The sequence below is a fragment of the Ictalurus punctatus genome, chromosome 1 (genome assembly GCF_001660625.3).
Source record: "Ictalurus punctatus breed USDA103 chromosome 1, Coco_2.0, whole genome shotgun sequence".
In the NCBI taxonomy this organism is placed as follows: domain Eukaryota; kingdom Metazoa; phylum Chordata; class Actinopteri; order Siluriformes; family Ictaluridae; genus Ictalurus; species Ictalurus punctatus.
In genome coordinates this window covers 19,697,811-19,725,488 of record NC_030416.2, presented here as the reverse complement: position 1 = coordinate 19,725,488, position 27,678 = coordinate 19,697,811, and the positions used below count along the sequence as shown (strand labels likewise).

Genomic DNA, 27,678 nt, shown 5'->3' with positions numbered 1-27,678 from the left:
AATTGAAAATCTGGCTGCCTCTGCCAAGAAGCAAAAAATCAAAGCTTTTAACTCTTGATGTGAACCCCACAGAAGACTGAAACGGTGAGCTGAATGAGAGTCTACAATCGAGGACTGCGGAGGATCTGGAGAGATTGTGTATTGTGATCAGATTCGTTGCTCTGTGATTTCTCCAATTTCACCAGTTTCTAGATTCAGTTGCACAGAATACTAAAGGCAGGGGTGCCAGTAATTGTTACACATTTTTTGAAGCAAGTGTTTTTGTATTCTTGTTTTTTTTTATTTATATATATATATATATATATATATATATATATATATATATATATATATATATATATATATATATATATATAAAATACATTTCAATTGAAAATTCGATTTTTCTCCAATTTTCTCCAATTAACCATGAAAACACTTTATCATAGCCTTTCAAAACCACATTTACCAAGGGTGCCAATACTTCTGGAACTGACTCTGTGTGTGTGGTTTAGATATGATCTGGGATGTATAAATACTCGGGGGTGGAGGTGGAGCGGGTTCTCTCTTAGGAGAGTGCCGCACACTAACTTTATATTTAAATCTCCCAACACAAGGCAGACTGATGCATTTAATAACCTTTACCTTGATCCCAGGGGCTTTGCCAAGATAAATGCTCCTTTCGGCGTCTTCTCTAATCCGCATTCTATTTATACGAGCCAGGTATAAATAAACGCAGTGCATCTCATCGCTCTCATTTCTTGCTACTGAACGCAGAGCTGGAGCAGCAAGGTTATGTTTTATACACATTGAGCATGATTAACTTCATATAGTTCAGCTATGGAAATCAGCCTCGTGTGTTTCCATGTGCTGATTAGTGTACGTCATAATATGTCACATCATAGTTTCTGAAAAACTACGGATATGATTCTGACACTAGTGGAAGTAATGATTTAGGACCGTTTGAGTGAGCAAGCAGAAAGTGAGCCCAGGTGATCCTGTGGAAAGTATTTTAGGTCGTAGGTGTCTCTCTGGACATTTTGAGCTTTCCGTGCTAAAGCAGCTTGCTCTAGAGGTTCATAACAGTTGAGACGGATTAAACACTTTGGTCGGCTCGTAGCTCCTGGCATCAATCGCACGGGTGAGCCTATCTCGGTAGCACTGCTTGTTTGCTTATGAAAGTTCCCCTGCATTAATATTTATCTGTTTTTAATCCTCTGTGTGCATGTGCAGTACAAATACAGCACCTATAAGGTCAATTCTATAATTTGGCCCTATTTATTCTACTTTAAAAGTTAGACATGAGCCCACTACATATCTCCCTCGCGCTGTTCATTAATTTGCTCCATCACTTAGCTTGAAGAGGCTGTCAATCAGGCTTAAATATCTTAATGCACTCACTTGAATAAGTGATAGTAGGAAATAGCAGTAATAATGGCAGTTTATCACACTGCTGTCGATGCAGAGCACTCTCTGTTAAATAGCAAAAGTTTCTAATTGAGTGGGGATGTGCATGGGCGTTTAAGTGCATGTTGAAATGAGGGATGTGTGCACGCACATCAGGGGGGTGGATTAGAATTAGAGGAGAGAGAGATAGACAGCTAGATAGTGGGAAAGGGAGAGAAAGAGGTTGCCTAAGACAAATATATTTGGGGTATTAAATCAACAGGCAACCCCGAGCCCCCATTCAGTAAATAGTCTGATTAATAAGTTTATATAATTATTCCCCTCCTCAGAGGATTAAAGAACTTCCTCTTCAGACAGTATCTAGGACAGCACTTGTTTGTATTATTTGTGTTATCTACAGTGGCATTTATTTTTTATGCACATACTTAGGTTTGAATTTGGATTGTTACAGTGTCACAGTGTTTGATCAGACAGTTACGTCACTGCTGACATTTTCAAAATACTGATTAAAATGCATTTCCATCTATATATCTCTCTTTCCTGTTTTTTTGTTTTTTTTAAACATCGGCGGTTCCAATCCTATTTGTGTCCACAACCCCTTCCTACTGGACTCGCTCTAAATCATCCTACAGCAACCTCTGTTTCTCTGTGCAGGGGGTGTGGACCACACTGAAAACCCTTTGGCTGTGTAATCCACTACTGTTATAAACTTTGCTAGTTCTGCTGCAACTCCTAGCATGTTCTTAACATTTTCATAATCAACAGCAATAGAACTAAAGTGATTATTTTCATAATCAACAGCACTAAAGTGTAAGGCCTGGCTTACAGTGTAAGGCCCTGCTTACACTACTGAATTTTCGGTTTAAAACGGCGTTTTAAAATGAAAACGATCCTCGTCCACACTGGTGTTTCCGCTGTGTTTCAGAAACGATCTCCGTCCCAGACTACACGACCCAAAACGCATGTCACATGACCATTCATGCACACTGGGCATGCACATACAAGTGTAAACAGGAAGTTGGTTGCTAGTCACTGGCAAACCGACATTCCATGTAGTGCTTATGCTGCTTGAAATGAGATTTGTTGCCAATTGCTATAATCATAGCTTGCGTGTTGTGCATGTAATCAGCTGCAGTATTATAAAATACAGAATTTAACTGCACAATGGCTGCTAAGAATGACGACAAAGCCAGCAAAGCTTGTGTTCAGTCTCCGTGTTGTTGTATATATGATCAAGGTGGCATAATGGTCATATGGTAGGGGCTTGACGAATCAGGGAAGGATACGCAATAATCCAGAAAACCCAATCAGGGGGCAAATGTGAGAGAAACCACGCCTTTGTTTCCAAAAGTCTTTGTTTTAGGCTGTTTACGCTGAAACGCGAGCCTGGAGTTTTCAAACTAAAATGGGGTCTTCTGCATTTCCAAAAGTCTCAGTTTTCTAGTGTCGAAAACGCTGGAGTAGTGTAGACCACAGGCGTAACCGTAGCAAACATAATGCATTTTAAAACGAAAACATACTAGTGTAAACAGGGCCTGAGAGATTATGGGAAAGATGTTCTCAAAATACCTTTCTAAGAAAAAAAAAAAACAATTAGGTGATTAGACCGCCACAATTCCAAGCATTCTCTTCTTTAACTTCCAGGGAGGTAGAAGTCTAACATGTGCTTCCTCCAGGACACACGACGCTAACTAAATGCATCTTTTCGAACTGCTGCCCATGCTGCATCGTAGGACAGTGTAACACCCTCGGAGGGAAGTGCTATCTTCCCTCGTCCGCATACACAAGCTCAAAGAAGCACATGATTAGCTAGTGTTGCTGTGATTGACAGAGGTGAGAGAGTATGGCATCCCTCGCACTCAGAGAGCATAGCCAATTAATACCATGATGCCAGTTATCATAATGTGACTTACAAGAAAATCACAATCTTATTTTGAAACTGTATTTTCTGTCAGCGATTAGACTCTTCTAGTACTTGAACAAACCAGCATCCTTGAAGCTCCTCCAAGTGATTTGCATCATTGCAAAGAATAAAAGCAGGATGGACGCATCTACCAAATGTATGTAATAAGTGGATAAATAAACGTATGCGGTTGATGAGTAGATGTTGTGTCAGGGTTTTTTTTTCACCCAGCGCCGGACATGACTCCGTACAGGATCCTGAGCACGCCTCGCTTGAAGGACTTGAGTCTATAAATAGAAATGATGGATGGGGATTCCAGGCCGAGTCCCTGCCATAACTCCTACCCCATTTATTCTGCTTAGCACACAGCGACCTATTATCGCTAACGCACTGCATATGCCACAACACTGCTTAAATCCAGAGTGCAGCTGCAGTTATATAGCAAAACAATAAAATGTTACTTTGAAGCTGCAGAGCTGTGGCTGTGGCCGTTTGCACCTTCACTCTAGTGTGCAGTGAATCCTCTGTACAAGAGCAGACCGCATTTTATTGCAGGTGAAAATTGCCCCTACACAAGCTTCCTCTGTGCTGTACATGCTTCCTGCCGCACCCGACCCCCCCACACACACCCCCACCGAACTGTTTGGAATTGCTAAAGCCTGTTAAAGGGACCTTGTCCTGGCAAGAAGGAGTGTGTAGGTTACAGTAGAAATGCAGCTTATACAGCAGGGTCATTGATCTGGTGACAGGGAGGATCAGTCTGCGCTGTGTGTTGTGGGCATGAAGCCGATAAAACCGGGCTGAAATTGGGAGGGGGTTGAAAAAACGTGCCCCCAATTTGCCACTCTCTCAGGGACCTGGCTGATCTGGCAACCATGACCACAACCCTGTTCAAAGCCAGACTGTGTTCCCTGCCTGTTCTACAGTAGCCTTGCTGATCCCTAATTCAGAAGCCGCCTTCCTGGAGTAAAGCCCTGGCTTTCAGCCCTCTGCCACAGTCATGTGTCTCAGCACTCACTCACAGCCTTCCTCTCATCTGTCCAAGGATGGAGGACAGGAGACATCTAGTGCTCAGATATTGTGCCTGCAGCCAGTTTGGCTGTGAAGGTTATAGTCAAAGCTGCAGTAGTTAAAAGACCTGAACAGGACCATTTATTTCAGAAAGCTCTTTCATTTTTTACTTCGTCTGTCTTTGTGTATCTATCATGTTGTAAACTTGAGTCTTACAGAGAGACAGGTTTGTGGCGAGACTGATAGTTCGAAGACGCCTTTCCTGCAGCAGTGGCTCACCATTCCCTAGAAAGGGATGGCTTTTTGAGACAGCATCTTGTCGCTGTTGTTTTTTTGCAGTAATGAACATGTGTTGATGTGGATGAAAGCTGAGCCTGCTGTCTGTGCTGGACTGCTCAGGTGGAGTTCTGATGGAGATTTTTTTAATGGATGGAAGAGATGGCAGTTGCTGCTGGCAGGCTGAGGGTCTTCCTCTGTGATGTTCAAGTCGCTCTGTACTTAAACATGCTTGTCAGCTTCCGTCCATTGGCTCAGCCCCCTGCTGCCTGAGACGGGTCTGCAGTACAGGATTGAGCTCATTAATTTCTATTGCCTGGAGGTTTGTTTACATCTATTTTCACATCGCCACCTGAGGCTGTCTTTATCAGCTGCCGTCGAGGTGAGCTACGTCCTTGTCTCTGCAGCTTCTAAAGACCAAAGCATGACCTACGTAGAGTGGAATGGTGTGTTACACAGTGCATACACATCCAGACATCAACTCCTCTCAGACACCAACTGTTTACCTTGTCTAGGTAAACAGTTTTTTTTTTCCAGAAGATTTCAAAAAGCTGCCAAGACCCAAGCTTTAATCAAAGTTAATATATATGCTGACCAGTCACTGTAACAGGAACACCTGTAAACCAATCAGAATATCATGTGACAGCAGAACAATGCATAAAATGATGTCAGGTCAAGAGCTTCAGTTAATGTTCACTTCAAACATCAGAATGGAAAAACAATATGATTTGTGAGTTTGACCGTGGCATGGTTATCGGTGTCAGATGGACTGGTTTGAGTATTTCAGAAACTGCTGATCTCCTGATTTTCATACACACAACAGTCTCTAGAGTTTTCTAGAATGCGTAAAACAAGAAAACATCCTGTGAGTGGAGGGTCTGCAGGCTGAAACGCCTTGTTGATGAGAGAGATGAGTGACCAGATTGGTTTGAAGTAACAGGATGTCTATAGTAACTCAAATAAGCACTCTTTAGAAGCGTGGTGATCAGAAAAGCATCTCAGAACAAACAGAAGAAAAGAGCATGTCAGGTGCCACACATTTCAGCCAAAAACAAAAATCTGAGGCTATCATGGGCACCCAAATTGGACCGGTGAAGAATGGAAAGAGACCAGGTGATTCCTGTTTCTAATCTTGGCCAGTTTCGATGAGCCTGTGCCCAAAGACAAGTCCAATACAAACACAAGACCAAGACTAGCCAAGATCGAGTCAAGAGTGAGTATCAAACAGATCGAGGTCAAGTCAAGGTCAAAAGCAAATACCATCAACTTCTATATTCAATTCAAGTACACTTTTGAGACTTGAGTTATACAACCCTAACCTCAGATATGGATGTATTGTCTGTTATGTCACTTTATGTCTACATTGTTTATTTAGAATTTTTGTGGGGGGTTTTTTTGTTTGTTTGTTTTTTTGGTTCGTTTTTTTTTTTTTTTTGCACTGCCGATTTGAAAGACTAGAGAAATAAACCACAAGGAACGTGTGAATAAATGCTCAGAACATTAAAGTCAGTATTGTGCAGCTGCTGAAGGTTTGTGTTGGGGCCTGACTGAGAGAGAGAGAGAGAGAGTGTGTATTTGAGTGGCAGCCTTTCATGCTCACCCACTCACTCTCATGCAATGTTAATGACTCTGTCAAACCATCAGTAGAAATATTATGACTATCAGCAGTCCCCAAATCTGTGCTGAGCTGCTTTCTCTCTGCTAATTTAAGAATGAGATGAGTTCTTTGGTGTGTGAATCCCTTTATTCTGATTGATTCGAAGTCGGAAGGATGGTACTGAAGGAGGTCGTTGTGACGCAGGTTGCAGCCAGATGGCGCTGAACGCCAGACATGCTCTGTGTCTTTGTTGTGTCCCTGTGCGGTGTAGTCGGTGTCTTTTCCGCTCTATTCTGTGGAAGAGGTAATCAGCTGTGTCTGCTCGGCCTCAGCATAGCGGATAGGGAGATGATCTCTCTACGGCAAGCCGTAATCAGGCTTGATCACAGAGCTGATGCGCTGCCACCTTGAATCCAGGCTGTGAATAGAGGAGGCTGTCCCTGCCTCACTTCAACTGAGGATCCTATAACATAGCCTTAATGCTCCCTGACACCTCAAAGTAAACCTTATCTTAAGCATTTCAATTAGTGTGCAGCCTTTGCCTGTACATACCAGCCATCTGTTTACAAAACCAGACAGACAGAGAGATAGCAATAATAATTCAAATGTAATTAAAAATGTTATGTCCTTGTATGAGCATTATGGTAATGATGTATTGCAGCAGTTCACTACATTGTATTCTCATTCTGCCACAATTATGGCACACAAAATATGTTTAGAGCAAGGCTATTCATCTTTGTTTATATAGCCCTTTCCATCTTGAATTTAAAATCACAAAGTGCTTGACATACAAAGGATTAAAACGTCAAAAAATGTACTTATGATAAGGCACACAGAAAAGAATTGGTGAAGGAATGAATGAGAATTAATCACAAATGAATTAACTGCAAATGTGTGAGATTCACTCTATCATGAAATCTTAATTGAACAAAGTCGCACGACTAGGAATAGGCCAGGGTAAACAAATACGTTTTTTAATCTGGATTTAAAATCCGTTACTGGGCTAGCATGCCTACAGTTCTCTGGAACAATCTTCTAGTTTAGGGGCGACATATGAGAATAGGCTCGAGGCTTGGGTTTTGAGACTAGGCTTGCCTCAGCTGAGCGAAGTCCTCGGGATGGGTCGTACAAAGGGCACGTTCTTTCTTTCCTTTTATTTCATTTTATTTTTATTTCTTTTCTTTTTTTTTGGATTCATGCTGTGTCTCACGGTGGCTCCTCACATATATTCACATTATCTTTCATAACAGACAACTTCAGAGAGCAGTCACATCAGCTTGACTCGGGCTAAACGCACAAATATATATTATACATGTTTGACTTAACTGGTTTTAAACACAGGGTTCATACAAGGTGCTTGGATTTGGCTTTTTAAAATTTAAGTACTGGAAAACTTTGAAAATAGGCTTCTTTTTTTTTTAATCTAGTGGTGCTTGAATTATAAGTCGATAAATACATAATCACAAAAAAACTGTAAAGTGTTTATTTTATATAGAACACGAATACAATCCTTTCACCCAGTACGACTCCCCGCTGTGGCGCCTCTACTCGTTATCACGGAGACAGCTCCAGGAGTAGCTAACTAAAAGTAGCGACGCTACCAACTTAACTACATTTATGAGTAAATACAAATAAAATAATTCAATAAGGTTATCACTGCATGCCGAGGGATTTATTTTATGTTCTGAATACAACAGTCTGATTGTATTAATCAACATCTTGTTTAAATCTGATTTATTTAGTATTTATTATTATTTCCATGATTCATTAATGAATCAGTGGTATATAAAAAAAATTTAATTAATAATTTATAGTTGCATGTATTATTATTGGGCAATCAGAAGTATAAATTATTTAATGTGGAATCAAATAATAAATCGTACACCTTTTATATGTAATCCTTGCAAACCAAAGATTAAAATACTTTGATTATAACACGACATCCAAGAGTTCAAGCTCAAATTTAAGGACTCATATAGAAGTGAACGCGACTGTCATGTTGAATTGATAAGTAGTCTAATGTGCACGTTATAAACTATTTAAAAAAATATTTTTAAATTGTGTTTAATTTCTTTATGCAGATTTATAATTATTCATAAGCTGATTCACAATCATGACATCATAAAAATGTTGCCCATTTAAGTAGCTTCAGTGTAGGTAGCTACTTTTTGTTAGTAAATTGTAGTGTAGCTAAGTACTTTTTTTAAAAGGGTGGCTTGACTGTAGCTTAACCACTTCAAACTATGAGTAGCGTGTAGCTTGAAAAGCGACAGTTTCAAACCAGCTTCCTCAACACTGCCGAAATCACAGCTTGTAAGTGACTGTTGGTGAACATGCAGTCTTTTAACGGGCCGCATTTCAGTCTCTATTTTACACCCGTTCCATTGTCTGACAACAGAAAAGTATGTAAATGAGAACAGCTGCATTGGGAATTCGGCTGCATTAAAATAAAGTATGTGAGCACAAAGAGTAGGAAAGGAGCAAACAGATGTAAAGGACTGACACTAGACAGAATGCATATATGACATAATGAAATGCTAATCAGCACATGACCTCATCTGCTGACATTTAGCGACTTTCCATTGAAAATTGTTGGTATATTGACGTTATGGTGCAGATGAAGCAATGCCTGGGAAATGCAAATTTAGTCCAGAATGGCTGGAAAAGATGCCATATAGAAATTCTTTGTTTCTTTGCTTATTTATTTATTTGTTATTTATTTATTTGGAAATTTTTAAAGAAGAAATAAAGAATATGTTTGAATAATAGCTCTTGTATAGTCCTTGAAAACTAAAAAAATAGCCCTTGAAAATGCCTTGAAAGCCCTGGAATTTTATTGTGAAGCATTTGTACAAACCCTGTAATCAGATTTCCCCTTTCTTGACTTTGAGAAAGACATTTTGGTTTTAAAAGAGAAATGGCTCGCTAGCTAACAGCGTTGACTGACTCAGCTAGAAAACCGTCATGGCAGGGCATCTCACCAGCAAAGTGAACAATAATGATCACTTCTCTTGCAATGGATAATATGAGATTGGAGTGGAACACTAAAGATTTCATATAGTGAATGTTCACTGTTTAATATAAATATGCACATTATACACTGCACAATGAAGACCTCTTTACTTAGCACATACATTGGCACTGATTTTCTTTAATAATAAAATAATTTAAAAAAAACATTACCCAGTGCTATTTTTGTTGCTGCACTAATTAGTTGTACTAACTCCTCTCTACCCGGATAGTGGCTGAATAATATTTTGGACTGTGATCTATTTGTACTAGCATGAGGATATGTTTTTGATAGAGATGACTGACCACTTCTTTATGTCGCTCTGATTAAGTTGATAAATGATGGAAATGGAAATGTACAGAGAGTTGTGTATAACCGCAGTAGGCCAGGTTAGGAATATGAAACTGCCTTGTTTCTCCTAATCATGCCTACTCTATACTCACCAACCACTTTATTAGAAACTCCTTACTAATCCTGAGTAGCTGTTATAAAATGGCTAAATTGTGGCCAAAAAGGAATGCACATGGTCATCAACAATACTCAAACAGGCTGCCATATAAACAATGCTCGATTAGTATAGAGGAGCCTAGTGTGTGCCAAAAAATATTCCCCACATCATTACACTGCCACCACCAGCCTGGTGATTGACCCAAAGCAGGTTGGGTCCATGGATTCATGCTGTTAAAGCCAAATTCTGATCCTACCATCTGCATGTCTCAGTAGAAATCGAGATTCATCAGACCAAGCCAATTTGGTGAGCTTGTGCCCACTATACCCAGTGCTTTCTGTTCTTGCCTGACAGGAGTGGAATTCGAGGTGGTCTTCGGCTGTTGTAGCCCATCCACCTCAATATGTTGTGCATTCTAAGATGCTTTTTTGCTCACCATGATATTACATTGTAATTATTAGAGTTACTGTAGCCTTCCTGTCAGCTTGAACCAGTCTGGCCATTCCCCTCACACCTAATCAACAAGGTGTTTTCACTTGCAGAACTGATGCTGACTGACATGTTTGTTCATTTGTTTGTTTGGTTTTTTTTGCACCATTCTGTGTAAACTGTAGAGACTTTTAGGCCTAAAAATTATTCAACAACCATGCCTTGATTAAAACAGTCACTGGGATCACATTTTCCCCCCAGTCTGAGCATTTACTGGAGCTCCTGACTTGTATATGCATAATCGTATGCATTGAGCTGCTGCTAACTGATTGGAGGATTGGATTGTTGTATAGATGAGCAGGTGTTCAGGAGTGTATGTCTAATTTAGGGCAGAAAGCCGATGAAATTTAAGAATTTTGTATAATTTTTTTATGATATTTTATTTTTCCATTGGAATAGCATCTCTACACCTGAAAGGAAGGCGTGCAGTTGGACTACGGGTGAGCTTGGCTTTCCTGAGCTGTAATTGGCCAACTATGTTTATGCCCATTGGCTATGTTTTTCTCTGCAGTGCCTTGACTGTGTCTAAGACCAATTGAAAGCAGAATGAAGCACTCTCATTAAGCTGTAGGAAGGAGCCTGGGGATAAAGATGCAGGCAGAGAAACCGATCCTGAGAGAACAGCTTGTTAGAAAACAAAAGGTCCAACAAGTAAAGGAGAATCTGTAACCAGGATAAACATCTTATTTACATTTACAGCCTTTTGCAGACGCCCTTATCCAGAGCGACTTACATTTATTTCATTTATACATCTGAGCATTTGTGGGTTAAAGGCCTTGCTCAGGGGCCCAATAGTGGCAGCTTGACGATGCTGGGGTTTGAACACATGACATTCTGATCATTAGCGCAACGTCTTAGCCACTGAGCTACCACTGCCCTACAGCTTATGATGGAGCAATTAATTACCAAACTAAAAACAGAAGCAGCACTCGGTGATCTGCGAGCGGTCGGAGCATTAAAGGAGAGAAAATGGTGTGAATGGCACTCTGGAACCTTTCATTAAAAAGCAGAAATAAAACGCTTGACTCCCCAATGGCAAGGAGCAGCTCATTACAGACAGCTGTTTGATTGAGGGTGGATCAGCGCATTGATTATCAAGAAGGAACATATCCTTGAGGAATAGGGAATAGTCCTCATTAAAGGACAGAGAGGAGAAACTCTTAAAGCAATACCATACATAACAAAGAGGACTTTTTGGTGAGGATCATGGAAACACAGACACACACTAGATGCGTGAATGGACACAGACACGTGAGTGCAGCGAGATTGTCTTCTGATAGTTCTGTGTTAGTTGGTATTCTGTGTGTGAGCTGATGAAGAAGCAGACAGATATTCTGTCTGCAGTTTTTTTTTTCCTCTGAAAACCGATGGGGCCTGGTTGCCATTGACCTCTATTTAGAGTGAGGCAGAAAGAGATAAAACCTTTTGATGGGGAGGCCATTACTGTCAGCCGAGGTCACGACTTATGCTGCCAGTCAACACAACACATCTCAATCACCTCACTGATGAATGCATTGGGGGGGAGTGCACGGTATTGGAGCACATGAACATGTTGCAAGCAACACTGCTGATGTTACTACTGCATGTGGAAATGTACCTCAAACACCTGTGGAAAATAGAACACAAAAACATACAATTGAGGTTTTATGCCAGCATTTATTTTAATCAATATCGACAAACATTGCCTTGAGCTGGGTGGTTTGTCTAAATCGGGGATATTTGAATAAGCAGATACTGACTTATAATGGTTGAATGGTGACATCAGTAAACTTTTTATGCATTAATGATTGATTTATGACTATAATTTAAACCATTTAAAGTGGTTATGTTTTATGTTTCCTTTTTGTAGTTTCATATTTATTTTGAAGTAACAATAACAATAGCCTAGTTTTAAATGAATAGATTTAATACAGTTTGTCACACCTTGATGTCTAAGTAGTTGGTTTAAACTGTTTAAGTATAGTCCTAAATCTTCTTGTATTAAATGTTTGTTTTTTTTAAGTTATAAAGGATTCCTGAAGTGCCTGGCCGTGCTTGTGAGATGCAGAGCCACATAGCCAGTATACTACACTTGAATAAATGTGTGTGTGAACTCTACAGGTGCAACGCTCACGGAATAAGCAGATGAGGGAGATGTTTCCAGATGGATTTGGGATCCACCATGCTGGGATGCTGAGGCAGGACCGCACACTCATGGAGAACATGTTTTCCAGAGGCTACCTAAAGGTCCTGGTGTGCACAGCCACTCTGGCCTGGGGTGTCAACCTGCCTGCTCATGCAGTCATCATTAAGGTGAGAAATGGCACTGAACACTTTAGCCCATGTGCCAACTGAAATATTTTTAAAAATCCAGGCAGAATTCCCCCCCTCTAACTGACATGAGAGTCTGTGTGTTTCTGTGTCCTATAGGGTACTCAAATCTATGATGCGAAGAGGGGCACATTGGTGGATCTGGGCATCCTGGATGTGATGCAGATTTTTGGCCGTGCTGGCCGTCCTCAGTTTGATAAATACGGAGAGGGCACCATCATCACGTCACATGACAAGCTGAGCCACTACCTCACCCTGCTCACGCAACAGAACCCCATAGAGAGTCAGTTCCATGCCAGCCTGGCTGATAACCTCAATGCTGAGGTACACGCCTAATCACTGCCATTCCCATAAACACATTTTTAAAAATCCAACAACTCAACTAGATCTCAGCTGATGGACATTTTGATTCAGAACTAGGAACATCTAACTATTGTGTAGTTTCATTCAGAGGTTTTCCAAGTGGGGTCCCAGGGGTTTGTTAAAGCATAACCACGGGGTCCATTATCAAAGCAATTATTACTGAAGCCCTTATAGTTATTAGCTTGTTTGACTGATTACTTTAATAAAATCGGTTTAATCCAAACCTCAGTAGTTTAACAGCAAGTCTATAAGTAATGTCAGTTGGGACCTTGGATATGTTGGTGCGAAATTCAGGAATAAAAAGGTTTATGGCTACAATAAAATAGCCAGAATATCACAGTACACAATTAAACAGTTTCATAGGATAATGTTCATAAAATAAATCTCTACTGAGGGTGTCTATGGACATATCTATCAATCATTTGGTTTGAGAGCCCTTGGTTGATTTTATGTAGTGTCAACTACAGAAGAACAGATGAATTAAAAGCTTAATCACTGTAGGAAAGTTCCTCATCCTCCCACATGATGGCAGCATCTTCTAATAGCATTAAAAAATATCTAAGATCTAGAGGTATCAAAATGTCCACCAGGTGGTGCAATTGAACAGTAAGCTACAGCACTCTGCCAATCCCCTCACATCAGATATGAAGTTTATATCTCCACCCGCTCCTCGGTATTCTTTGCTACCCCATGTCTGCTTGTCATATCTGTGTTCTGTTGTGCATATACCCCCATTCTGTTCTACCACTCCTATCAGGTGGCTTTAGGAACTGTGACCAACATTGAAGAAGCTGTCAAGTGGTTGAGCTACACCTACCTCTATGTACGAATGAGAGCCAATCCACTTGCTTACGGCATCAATCACAAGGCCTACCAGGTACCACATCAATACCTTCCTCATATTCATCTGGGTCTACCTCAATGCTCCTCTCGTCCTGTTTATCAAGTGGCAGATGATTCTCACTGCTCTTTTTGTTTTTGTTTTTCCCAAGACTTTGTTGTTGTCATAGTAGATCTCTGTACAATAGTTCCCACTCGAATCTCTCTTACTAATGAGCTCTTAACTCTTTTATAGATGGATCCCAGGCTGGAGTTGTACAGGAAAGAGTTAGTAGTGGAAGCTGGGCGGAAGCTGGATAAAGCTCGGATGATCCGTTTTGATGAGAGGACTGGTTATTTTGCTTCTACTGACCTTGGCAGAACAGCCAGCCACTTCTACATAAAGTATAACACAATTGAGGTATAGTGGTAAATTGCACTGTTTGACCACATCTTCCTTACCTTGCGTCCACGCTAGCATCCAACGAGTCACTCATGTCACTTGAAGCAGCTGGTACTGTTAAGGTCTGATGTGAAATGGTAGTTGCTATAGTATTATAATAATAATAATAATAATAATAATAATAATAATAATCTGTTTAATTTCTATAGCACCTTTCCAGAGCTAAAGGACGCTTTACAATACAACGATATATAAACAATGAACAATCATGGACGAACACACAATGTGAAAAACAAAGAGCAACCAAACACAGAAAAGAAATACACAGTACAGTCTCTGAGAAAATGCATTAATGCACTGAGAAAAATGGCAAGAAACAGAGTTTATATGAGCTTGAAAGGTGAGGGAGGGATCAAAAATAATGCCTACATTTTTTTACAGTACTAGATGGTTTAATGAGAGTGCTATCAATGTCACAAGTAAGGTCATAGAGGCTATGTTTAGTAAGCGTTGGCGTTCCGATAATAATGATCTCAGTTTTGTCCAGGTTTTTTAAAAAAATTGGAGTTAAGCCATCCTTTTATTTCATTGACATATGCTGATAGTGGATCAGTCTGGAGAGTGCGAGCAGATCTGCAAGCTGTATAGATTTGAATGTCCTCGGCATAACAGTGGTACCTGAAACCGTGGTTGCGAATAAGTTGACCCAAAGGCATTTTATTTATATATATATATATATATATATATATATATATATATATATATATATATATATATAAATAAAATAAATAGTAGAGGTCCAAGAACTGATCCCTGAGGGGCACCTAATGAAAATACAGTAGACGACTTATAATCCTGCATAGTATAGTATACATATGTAGATATACTATATGCTTTTAAAGCACACTATTTAAACAGAAAATAAGTAACGCAGTAATCAGTGTAAAAAATAAATTAAATTGGTTGTGTGGCTTTAAGTTATGTGCTAGGTTCCTACTATCTTTGTTGAGGAAGTACACTCACCAAAGGCACCAGCAATCTCTGCTACTTCCTCCCAAGCTTTATTATTCTTTGTAATGTCTTAATACACATTTAATGAGAGGTTATATATCACACCATCAGATGAAGCAGCCGTTATAAGATTTTACTCCATTTTTGTGCGTCAGTAGTAAATGGGAACTAATTGTAGTTAAGAAGTTTAGGTTGTGAGTAGCCATAGGATTGGTCTGAGGAATCACTCATGACAGTCATTTTGTTTCATCCCTTTACTGGGTCATAACGAATTTTGATCTTAATTCAGATGTTGCTTGTTGCACGGTTGCTTTGCTGCCTGTTCGTGTGAATATGGGTTTTTTTTAATTTAATGAACGAATGTGTGAATTAATGAATGAATCTGATTATAGTAGGATTTTCTATTATCTGTCTGTCAGCACCACAGATTTATTTTTTTTTCTCACTACATTTATAGCATCAATGAAAGCAATGCAATGTCATGGCTATTTCTTTATTAATTTTTTTTATAAAGAAAACAAGTATTTAACAGTTCAACTCAATGTCATGGATGGGAATGCCTTCCATCACGCCAACAAGTCTAGTCCTTCTTGATGCAAATTTTATGCCTGAAAGACCCTTAAAATATGCTTTAAACAAGAAGGAAGCTATTGGCAATGGAGAGATCCTTGCTGCCTAAAATTTTTCTTGTTTACTGATATTTTACTGTCATTGTGCTACTTGTACGAAATTATGGCATGTTTTTTTACAATCGCTTATTGATTGGGAAATGTTTTCCAGACGTTCAACGACCTGTTCGATGCTCAGAAAACCGAAGCCGACATCCTGAGTATTGTCTCTAAAGCAGAGGAATTTGAGCAGGTTAAGGTAAGAGGCCACGTTGCATTTGTAGCTGGAGGGATTTGATTTAAGAGAACGTGCCCGAAGTGCAGCTTTCACTCGTGCCTTACATGCCCTCACGTGAAAGTGTGTGAAGTGTCGTGGCTGACGGCGTTGTGCTGTGTGCAGGTCCGAGACGAGGAACTGGAGGAACTGGAGAAGTTGTTGAGTTGCTTTTGTGAACTGCCAGCAGCTGGTGGAGTAGAGAATGGCTACGGCAAGATCAACATACTGCTGCAGACCTACATCGGCCGCGGCGAGGTGGACAGCTTCTCCCTCATCTCTGACCTGTCTTATGTGGCCCAGGTAACACACACTCACACTCACACACACACTCATACTCACACACACACTCATACACACACACACTCATACACACACACACACTCATACACACACACACATCCTTGCATGCCAGACATTTCTGACATAAACTGAACAGCTTCTGGGGCATGTTTCAGTATATTATTTTGAACATTCCTGTTTTTACCTTTATTGTGAACCCATATTTCACATTTATAATCCCAGTAATCTGATGGAGCTGGGATAAATGAATCTCACTAAAAAAAAACACTGGATTATCCATGTAATAATCTGTTAAATGTTACTGGAGATAAGTAGATTTCCTACGCAAAGTTGTCCCTGGGTGTGAATGAGCATATAAGTGTGTGTGTGTGTGTGAGAACAATGCCCTGTGAACGACTGGCTTCCCATCCAGGGTGTATTTCCGCCTCACGTTCAGTGTTTTACTGAAGATGAATGAATGGATAAACGTGATCCATTCTTGGTCAGAGTAAGGTTTTAATGTTTGCAGTAATGTTTAATCCCTAACACCACACACCTCACTGGCTAAATAAAAGAAGAGCATTTCTAAAGGCAGGGATTTTGCTTATTTGTTTTGTAAGATTGTTGTATAGCACACAACCTGTCACAACGATGTATTATTATCTTTCCAATACAATACACACTACCAGTCGAAAGCTTAGACACACATTCTTTATTTTTATTTTTTCCCCCCACATTTTAGAATAATAATAATGTCATCAAAACTCTGGTGTAACATAAACGTAACTATGGGAATTATGTTGTGATAAAAAATCTAAATAATTTAATATTTTCGCATCTTCAAAGTAGACAAGCTTTTTGCCTAGAATTTCCAGAAATGTATTCTTGGCATTTTCTCAACCAGTTTCCTGAGGAATTCCCCTGAGATGCTTTTTAAACACTATTAAAGGAGTTCCCACCTACGCTGGACACTTATTGGCTGCTTTTCGGAATATTTCACTCCGAGTCGTCCGGTTATAAAAATGGTAGTTTTCTAATGAACGAAATGAAGATGTTCGTAGGATTCTATTTTTTCTCTACGACACCGATTTCAGACATTGAATCGTACACCTTCAAATCAAGAGTTTTTTAAGATCATGTGAAACATTTCAGTGGAGTGTCTCCTGTTGACCGGTAGTGTGCATTAGCAGTGATTGAGAGACCTTTGTGTAGCGTGTCTGCTTCCCATTCTACATCTTCACATCCTCTGCTGAAGCCATCGCTCTAGCTCTTTTCTGCCCTAACTGGTTCCATGTGGCCAAATAGTTGAAATAGTTCGAGCTAATTCCCTCTTTGCTCCTAATTCGGCCGATTTCAGACAAACAGCCGGGGATCCTGCAAAAGCCGTCACTGTTGACTAAAACATATCTCATTTTAAATCCAGGTCCTCCCTGATGTTCCTGCCTGTGATTGCACCCACTACATCCACGTGGGCAAAAAAAGATACATTTGTGGGGGAAAAAATATTAAAAGCAAAAAAAAACTTGAGCACTATTTCGATCAGTGAATGAAATAGCTCCTAAATGTGAGTTGTGAGGTACAGTAATAAATAGACAGTCACGTTTAACACATATATAGTGCCTTGACTTTTTGAACAGACATTTCTGCACAATGAATAGACAGAGTCATTGATGGAATGGTAATTGAACTCTTATGCTGTGGAATTAGAGAAACTTCCTGTATTGGCCCCTGTTTGACGGAACGCTTTCTGTTCCTCATCTCACAAACTGCCAACTGCTGTAGAAATGTTCCCGTAATGTTGTTCTGCAGGTCCTTCCGTGTTTTTTTTTCCCCCCACTCTTTGATAACCTTTCCTCTATGGTTAAGTGTTTTCATATTATAGGCATGAACACAGATATTCTCAAACAGCAGCGTTAAACATCAAATCTTAAAAGAGATGTTAAGTAGTGGTTATGAGATGGCAATTTTCATGCAGAAATCCAGATAATAAATGCTTTTGCAAGGTTGTTGAGATTTTTTTTTCTCACAGCTTCAGTTTAAACAGTCTTATAAACTGTATGATCTCAGATGAGTTAGTGCAAGCACATCGCACCAAATTTAGGATTTCCTTTGAGTGTTTGACGTTCTTATCATTTTAGCGAATGCTAAAAACGTTTGGTGGAACCTTAAGCAGGATGAACATCTGGACCCCCAACACACATGCTCACCCACACGCAACAGCTGGCCTGTCGATCAAAGCGCATTCTGGTCGTTTGCATTTATGGCATTTGGCAGACGTCCTCATCATTATTTCATTTCTACAACTGAGCAGTCGAGGGTTAAGGGACTTGCTCAAGGGCCCAGCAGTGGCAGCTTGGCAACGCTGGGGTTTGAACTCGTGACCTTCCGATCAGTAGTCCAACATCTTAACCACTGAGCTTTACGCTTTCTATCAGACCGGACACATCATCGTAATGAACCTTCTACATAAAAACGTTTGGCATCATTGGTTGTACTGTATGTTGGATTGCTAAAGACCTAAAGTTTCATGAAAAGGTTCAGGACTCAAACCCTTATTATGCACTGTTTGACCAAACATGCGCGTAGTTCGTTTGTCTATAAAATTGCCTTATGTAGTAAAAGAATTGTTTGTGTTGTGTTTAGAATGCTGCACGTATCATGAGGGCTCTGTTTGAGATCGCTCTGAGGAAGCGCTGGCCAGCCATGACGTACAGGCTGCTCAATCTCTGTAAGGTAATTGATAAGCGCCTGTGGGGATGGGCACACCCCCTGCGTCAGTTCGCCATGCTGCCTCCCACTGTGCTGTCCAGGCTGGAGGACAAGAATCTCACTGTGGACAAGCTTAAAGATATGCGCAAAGACGAGATAGGTAAGTGGGCTCACTGGTTTTGTACGATCTGGGTGCACTTGGGGATTTTACACACTTTTTTTTCCTCCGTCCTGAACCCTACTTTTGTGAGCAGCAAAGATGCTTTGGGGCACAGGTGCAGTTGGAGAAGTGATCCCAGCTTCATTTGAAAATGTTGTTCTGGGATTCACTTGAAGTGAACTCTATATATATTTTTTGTGTCTAAGCAAGCAACTTTGACTGAAGTGTTGTTAAGCTAATGATAAGAAATACTCATTAAATACATAAACACAATGTAAATAGACAGTAATTACCACCCTTTTTGCAAGGATTTCACACACAGCAGCAGCGTCTTATAAACGTTTATGCAATCCGCAGTTCAGGAGGAATTTGTTTGTGTGAAAACAATGATCGTTGAATGTTGGGGACAAGTGTGAAACCAGCCTTAAACATGTGCTTGAACATTTCTGACCTGTGCTGTTGCAAATAAAAGCATTATAAAGTGTAGAGGAAAGACCTAAAGAGCTGCAATGTGTTTATGGCTGCAGGTCACATGTTACACCACGTGAATATAGGCTTGAAGGTGAAGCAGTGTGTCCACCAGATTCCTGCAATACTGATGGAAGCTACCATTCAGCCAATCACACGAACCGTCCTGCGCGTGCGTCTCACCATCACCCCCGACTTCAGGTGGAATGACCAGGTAACTATAGCAACCACAGCCCAGACGAAAAATAACGGCTCCTTTTGTCTTTGAAGTGTGTACTGTGTGTACTCACAAAAATCCAGGTACAAAATGTTGAAACATTTTAAGCATTCTTGAAAATGACATGCAGGTATAAACAAACGCACACACACACACATACACACACACGCATCCTGGCTTAGAGAAGCTTAAGAGAAGCTTAATCTGTCCGTTCCTCTCTTGTGTGTAAGATCACAGGGGCTTGAATGGCTGAAACCTGCTGCTATTGTTCTGTGGAGTGGGAAAGGAGGGGGGGAAAGGAGGTGGTGGGAGGGAGGGAAGTCGTGAGCCCCAGATGGACCCTGTGTGTTCTCCTTGTGTTGTAGTCTCACTCCTCCAGCTTGTAGAAGCTTTCTTCAGCTTGATGGCCAGCATCTGGGCTCTGCTTCAGTCCCTCTCTCTGATTTTTCCATCCTCACTGGCAGCACACAAGCATGATGGCTCTTTCTCTGTTAAATCTCTCTGCATTTTACTGTATTCGCTGTAAATAAATCAATTCGCTGTAAATAAATAAATATTTTATATTTATTTATTTTCTCTCTGAGTCTTTGCATTATGGCTGGGCAGTATGGTAGATTTATGGATAATCGATAACATCACGATAATTGATTTTTAAATAAAATAAAACATATAGTGCCACTGTATCCCAAATACAAGATCATCTGGTGGAATCGAAAGTGTTACAGGAGATTAGACAGCATGGCTGAATGTGCTTATTCTAATATATTATCATTTTTTTTATAGTAACTTCTCAATTTGTAGGGATTTGTGTGGCAGAAGCTTCACATAATATAAGCACATAATAACATATAAGAATTATTTATTTATTTTTTTGAAACAGTATAATCTTTGATAAAGTAAAGCTTTCTGAAAGGATATGTTTATTTACATTTCCGGAAGAAGTCACAAAGTTTTCCACCACGGGAAAGCCTTCAGGACCGAGTACGTTGTGTTTTCCAGGTTCTCAGTACCATGACAAGCTGTGTCTTTATTTGTCTTATTCACTTCAAAAGAGGAAAAGTAAAGTGAGGCTGATGATGGCATGACTGCTTATAGCTACTATAACGTAAGAGATAGTATGTTAAATTTTCAACAATTCTACGCGTCACAGCATGCGCCACTGACTGTTTATCTATAACACAATGCTCGTCATATCAGTCCCTCCAGGACTTTTGCAATCGCAAGATTCACAAGATTCTGAGGAGCTTGCCATTTTTTTCCCAAATTCCTTATATTCCTTATTTTACTGGGGCATTGCTTACTTTTTGCATCGTTACTCTATTTTATTTTTAACTTCTACACTGTGCTTCTCTCTTGCTTAGTTCTAACTCCCTTCTCTAATGGCGGTTAATCAGAACCGGTGTGATGGTTGACATGGCTGTGGTAACGGTAGCTCTATAATGCAAAAGCGACTCGAAGGGAACAGCATGCGCGTGTGAACTGTCTGTGTGGCGCGTCTGAACTCTCTGCTCTTGGCCGACTCCAGACGTATGTGTGAATCCCACTGCAGCAAGTCTGTTGCTTTTGAAAACACACACACTTCATTAAGTAGCAGCTGCTCAGGACTTCACTTCTCCTGTGAGTTCAGAGTCTCATGAGTCTTTTTCACACTCGCTTTCACACACAAACTTTCCTTCTGACCCCATTCAGACGCCGTAATAGCGCTGTCGTAGATCTTATTTTCTCTCTTTTTTAATTTTCAGCCCGAGAACACAACTCCATTAACTCGGAAGTGGATTTACGTCATGATTCTAAACTCTTCTGACATTTTCCAAGCGAGCATACGCAAACCGCTAGTTCTGTCCGTCTTTCATGCGAGCACTGAAATTTTCAGATTAAGCAATTCGGATCTGTCTAATCAATCACCATAACTTAACCCCATGCCATGGCCATACCTGCTTATTTTCAACATGACTTATACTGTCTCAGAGCAAGAACTGATAGAAAGGCCCAGGAGAGGATTAGGACCAGATTACTGCTGAGCTTTAGACGAGCCTCAGCTGGGATCGGAGGCCTTTGTAGCACCATTGAGACGGGACGACCGAATCAGGAAGATGAACGCTTGTGTCCGATTAGCGGTGCATGCTTGGCTTTTGGGAGAGTTGTAACAGAACACCCCAAGCTTAGCAGTGATCCCAGTGCAAACGTACACACAGCAGCTCTGCAAACCTCTTCAGACACAAAGCGCTCGGTTTGCTGCGTGTACTCTGGGATTCTAATAAAAGTGTTTTTGCAGAGGCTTGTAATTCTTCCCAAATGGATGGACATCATCCACAAACTGATTACAAGGTTGTTTATGTAGACAATAGTGTTTTCACTCGGCTCTCGTTAGCGACAACTGCAGAGAGACAGCACACACAGTCACACTTAACTCTTTCTGCAGAAATGCTCTTGGCCTCCAGTGTAACAAAGAACCTGATCAGATTTCTGACATTTTTCCAATGTTAACGGCCTGGTTATTTGTTCGTCCCTCAGGTGCACGGCTCTGTTGGAGAACCGTGGTGGCTGTGGGTGGAGGACCCTATCAACGATCACATTTATCACACAGAGTATTTCCTTCTTCAGAAGAAACAGGTAGGTCTTCACAATGTCATCTAGGTTTATATTTTACTCTTTACTCGTTCAGTGAATGCTTTTATCCAAACTAGCTGACACTTGAACCTCTCAGCTGAGCCACTTCTGCCCAGTTTTAAATCCCGCCTGGATTCTGTAGACGCGTACCTTCTACAAACAGCTGCTGTAATCATAAAGACTGTACATGCTTATCCCAGGACTCTTAGTCACATCACATTATTCACACATCGTACTATTTTCTTTTCCTCCTCTACAGCTGTATGCTAACGTTTCAGTCACATGGCTTTTCTCTCGTGGTCATTATATTTGTGACCAGATTTCTGGCTTTGCTACATAACACCATGTTAGTGGTGAAAGATGGCTAAAATGACTCACTTTACTCTAATAGAGAATAAATCGTCATGGTTGAACAAAGTTGAACATCAAATATGGTGCATTCGACTTACCTTGGAAGTGGGAAGTCGGAGCTCGGAATGACAATTTTTCGAGGTAGAAAGTGGAGGGAAAAACATGGACATATCCATGTTTGTATTTTGTTGCCAAGCAGCTAGCCAGCTAACTGTGATGAGTGAGGAATATTTTCCGCCTCAGAACAGTGATCTGTCCTGTCAGTGTTATAGATTTATTTGTTTATATTTCTTGTACAACACTTTGGTATCAACAGCTGTTGTGTTAAATGTGCTTTATAAATCACTAAACTAAACAAGCAAATATGTCTGCATGTTGACTGATCTAAAGCAAATACTTATTTATATACCTCACTAACTCATTTACAGCTAAGAAGTGCTACTTTGTTTACATCTAATGCTGTGCGCAGCTAGGTTTTTTTGACATCACTCCCTGAACTCAGAGGAACTCGTAATGAGAAGATTACCCTTTGTTCCCAAGTAGGAATTTGGAGTTTCGTTTTCCTGGCCGTAGGCAGTTGTATTTGGGGAGTTGATTATCAGTATAAATGAAAACCTGAACATTTTAATGAAGCACAGACACAATAACATCGATGCAGTCGGTTTCCTATTCGGTCTTCAAAATGGCAGTGATTATAGTGTGTGACATTACATGAAATGCAGGGATACTCTAATGATTTATAATCCCACACTCCGGACTCACCTAGAAGAGGACGGGTTCCCTTTCTCTTCTGCTTCCTCTCGAGGTTCTTCCTCATGTTGTCTCAGGGAGTTTTTCCTTGCCACGCTCACCTCTGCCTTACATTAGGGATCTAAATCTACATCCAGATTTCAATTTGTAAAAATTAATTGAAATGGATTTGAATTGTTAAAGCTTAAGTGCATTTTTTTAAAATATTGCAATATGAATTTTAGTGACAGTCAGGGTAGGTATAGCATGAAATAGAAATTTGTAGATAATTGGGGGGGGGGGGGGGATTTGTGTAATTTCTTATGAGAGTTTTATATAATCATTGTTATCGCAGAATAATATTGTCTCTAATATTGCCAATAACATTACCTTAATGATGCAGCCCTCATTTTCACAGCCCAAATACATGCAACGCTTAAGTGACGTATACAGTTCTCATTTCTCTGTCTCTCTTTCTCTCTCAGGTGGTGAGTGAGGAGCCTCAGCAGGTGGTGTTCACCATCCCGATCTTTGAGCCCATGCCATCACAGTACTACATCCGTGCTGTTTCGGACCGCTGGCTGGGCTCTGAGGCCGTATGTGTCATCAATTTCCAGCACCTCATTCTACCTGAAAGACACCCCCCACACACAGGTGTGTATCATATAGATGCAAAGATGCACACATTGATATAGTTAAGCGATGAAAGGAACAGATTCAATATTAAACGTACATTTTTATATTCACCAAATCTTGGCCTTTATTTTTCATCATTAATGTTTGGAATCATTTTGTTCTTCTATACACTGGTCTGTACAGAGCTCCTGGACCTACAGCCACTGCCCGTGACAGCGTTGGGCAACAGGGAGTATGAGAGTCTGTATAAGTTCACCCATTACAATCCCATTCAGACGCAAATCTTCCACACGCTCTACCATACTGACACCAACGTGCTGCTCGGAGCACCAACCGGCTCGGGAAAAACCATCGCAGCAGAAATGGCTATCTTCAGAGTTTTCAACAAGTACCCTACGGCTAAGGTCTGTGTTTCCTGTACTGCAGATTCCTTTCATTTGTTGCCCGTCTATGTTTCCGAGTGTGTCAGCAACAGAATTATTGACCATGTTGGTTAAAGTGGTTATAAAAATTTTTAAATATATATATATATATATATATATATATATATATATATATTAAAGTTATGAAATATGTCTCCAAGGATTAATCTTACACTTCAAATATGAGAGAGATATATCCAGATCACACGCATATATCAACACACGTGTGATTTACATATGACCAATGTCAAAACAACCTTGTTTGCTAATTGTCAACAAAATTTAGTCTTCTACGTTTAGCCATCCTTGAGGATAATGTGTGATTTAAACCCTTCAGTGTTGTATGACAGAATCCCATCTTGGTAATGGGTTACTTTAATTGAAGCAAATTTATTCCAAGAAAAAAAAAAAAGTCTGACAGCCACAAAGGTATATTGTTAGAATACATACTTAGATAAACAAGCACAGGTTTCTAGGTGCTTTCGGCAGTGGACAGGAGTCATCATGAGCACTCTGACCAGTCTTCAGCTATGCACTAAGCTGTGATGTACCGTGTGTTCTGACACTTTTCTATCACAGCCAGCATGAACATTTTCAGCAATTTGTGCTATAGTAACTCTTCTGTGTGATTGGATCAAATGGGCTAGCCTTTGCTTCCCACAAGCATCAATGAGCCTTGGCCGGCCTGTCGCCGGTTCACTGGTTGTCCTTCCTTGCACCACTTTTGGTAGGTACTAACCACTGCATACCGGTAACACCTCGCAAGAGCTGCTGTTTTGGAGATGCTCTGACCCAGTCGTCTAGCCATCACAATCTGGCCCTTGTCAAAGTCACTGAGATCCTTGCCCATTTTTCCTGCTTCCAACACATCAACTTCGAGAACTGACTGTTCACTTGCTGCCTAATATATCCCACCCCTTGACAGGTGCTATTGTAAGGATATAATCAGTGTTATTCACTTCACCTGTCAGTGGTTTTTATGGTATGACTGATCGGTGTAAGTTATAAGCAAGTCTTCACTTGTCTTACAATTTATATTAGTGTCATTATCAACTGTCAGACAGATGTATCTTGTGCTACAGGTGCCTAGTTAGGGTGATTCACATCAGCCTTTTCCAGTTGATAAAAAGTTACATTTACTAGTTCACTTACTCCTATTTCTTAATTATATTTTCTAATTCTACTCTATTTAACTTGAATCAATTTCTTGAAATTTAACAAAAAATATTAATACAGGGTGTTCCAAAACTTTTGACTGACACTAGGTGTGTAAGTATCATGATATCATGTCTATTGTATGTCATGATGCATATCGTGGAAGTTGCTGGTTTTGACCTGATGCTTTTACCATACACCTGTGTTTTTATAGGCGGTCTACATTGCTCCACTGAAAGCACTGGTCAGGGAGAGGATTGAAGACTGGAAAGTCAGGATCGAGGAGAAGCTTGGGCGGAAGTGAGTTGTGACACAGCTGTCCATAGACCAACATGCCTGCTGATCGTTCTCCTCTTAATTCATCTCTTCTGTGTCTGTCTGTTTGGGGTTTTTTTTTCTGGTCTCCCTCTGCCTCTCTCTAGGGTGGTAGAGCTGACAGGCGATGTGACTCCGGACATGCGGGCCATAGCTCAGGCTGATTTGATTGTCACCACTCCAGAGAAGTGGGATGGAGTTAGCCGCAGCTGGCAGAATCGCAGCTATGTACAGAAAGTGGCCATCCTTATTATTGATGAAATCCACCTGCTTGGTAAATACACACACAGATCTGACAACCTTCTGCGCCATAGCTTTTAGAAAGTAATTTAAAAAATCTGTTGCGGTATCAATATAAACATTTTCTGTTTGTGAATTTTATCTACGACACTTTTGCACTCAATTTAATACAAGTACGCTTCAAACCCACATAGTTTAAAAAATAAAAATAAAAAATTTAAGTGTACATCCGGTTTTTGCATAGGGGAGGACAGAGGGCCTGTTCTGGAGGTCATTGTATCTAGGACAAATTTCATCTCGTCCCACACCACTAAGACTGTGCGAGTGGTTGGGCTCTCCACAGCACTCGCCAACGCGCGAGACCTCGCAGACTGGCTGGGCATCGGACAGGTGAGCTCTCTAGAGCAAGTAACACATCCATTCATTGCCTTTGTTTTACTCTGTCCATTAATGAAAGGGCTATATTTCTGCACTTGTTCTTTCTTCACACAAGACTAATACAAATAGGAAAACCTAAAAGCTTGTAATTAAGTGTTCTTGTTTATGGGGAAACAGTCTGTGCAATTTTTTTATTTGATTTATTTTATTTATTTATTTATTTTTTTAAAAGTTTTTGATTGACACACCAACTCCATGGTGTTAATATAGTGTTAGCAACCCTCCATAGTGTTCAAACAGTTGTTCATGTCCAGCTTCCACCACAAACTGTGTGTGCATGCAGGCGCTCGTGTGTGCATTTCCGAATTCACAACCTAATGTATCAGGACTCTGGGTGAGCCAGGGCAGGCAGCAGTAGTTATGTAAACGTTGTTTGACAGTTAGTGGCAGGAGGGGGGCAAAGGCGCTCTATAAATCTGCCTGCTGCTGTTTGGACTGGGTCACAGCATTACCTGACCAATCCATTATCCAGCCCTTTAAATATGTGCGCACACGCAGCCAGGCCTGTGCCACTTGTGGGAGAGCAGGACTCTGGGACAGGAGACAATGATGAGCTGTAATTACCCAGATGGGCCACATGGTCATGCACACAGCCAGCTGCTCACTCTGTCTCTCTCTCTCTCTCTCTCTCTCTCTCTCTCTCTCTCTCTCTTTCTTTCTTTCTTTCTCTCTTTCTCTCTCATCTTTCTCTGTCACTGCCTCAGGTGGGATTGTTTAATTTCCGGCCTTCAGTTCGTCCGGTCCCATTGGAGGTGCACATACAAGGCTTCCCTGGGCAACACTACTGTCCTCGCATGGCCAGCATGAATAAACCCACCTTCCAAGGTACAGTACAGCAGTCCCTCAAACTGTCACACACAAACACATAGCAATACCAGGTTTAGGAGGTTCATTAGGAGATCGCCAGTTCGAATACTGATGTCTTCACGGTCATCTGTGGCTGTAAGCCAAGGGAGCAAAATTTGTCATACACTATCTCTCCTGTCAATCCCAGTAGCACTAGCCAATCGAGAGCATCTGTAAGCTCATGTATGCAGA

General features: G+C 40.6%; 1 protein-coding gene across 2 annotated transcripts in view; it reads left to right on the top strand.

Annotated features, from left to right (window-relative positions):
• The window catches only part of ascc3 (activating signal cointegrator 1 complex subunit 3), a 174,928-nt gene that overhangs the window by 114,060 nt on the left and 33,190 nt on the right, over positions 1–27,678 (top strand). Inside the window, exons 15-29 of one of the 2 annotated variants that reach the window (XM_017475083.3) lie at positions 12,221–12,412; positions 12,530–12,754; positions 13,551–13,670; positions 13,869–14,033; positions 15,807–15,893; positions 16,035–16,211; positions 18,834–19,059; positions 19,587–19,741; positions 22,259–22,357; positions 23,920–24,088; positions 24,254–24,474; positions 25,862–25,947; positions 26,070–26,236; positions 26,447–26,592; positions 27,345–27,465. In XM_017475083.3, coding sequence (XP_017330572.1) covers positions 12,221–12,412; positions 12,530–12,754; positions 13,551–13,670; positions 13,869–14,033; positions 15,807–15,893; positions 16,035–16,211; positions 18,834–19,059; positions 19,587–19,741; positions 22,259–22,357; positions 23,920–24,088; positions 24,254–24,474; positions 25,862–25,947; positions 26,070–26,236; positions 26,447–26,592; positions 27,345–27,465 — 2,356 coding nt within the window. Of the gene's footprint in view, positions 1–12,220; positions 12,413–12,529; positions 12,755–13,550; positions 13,671–13,868; positions 14,034–15,806; positions 15,894–16,034; positions 16,212–18,833; positions 19,060–19,586; positions 19,742–19,974; positions 20,312–22,258; positions 22,358–23,919; positions 24,089–24,253; positions 24,475–25,861; positions 25,948–26,069; positions 26,237–26,446; positions 26,593–27,344; positions 27,466–27,678 lie in introns of those variants that run through there. The other variant, XM_053682473.1, reaches the window with a different exon arrangement.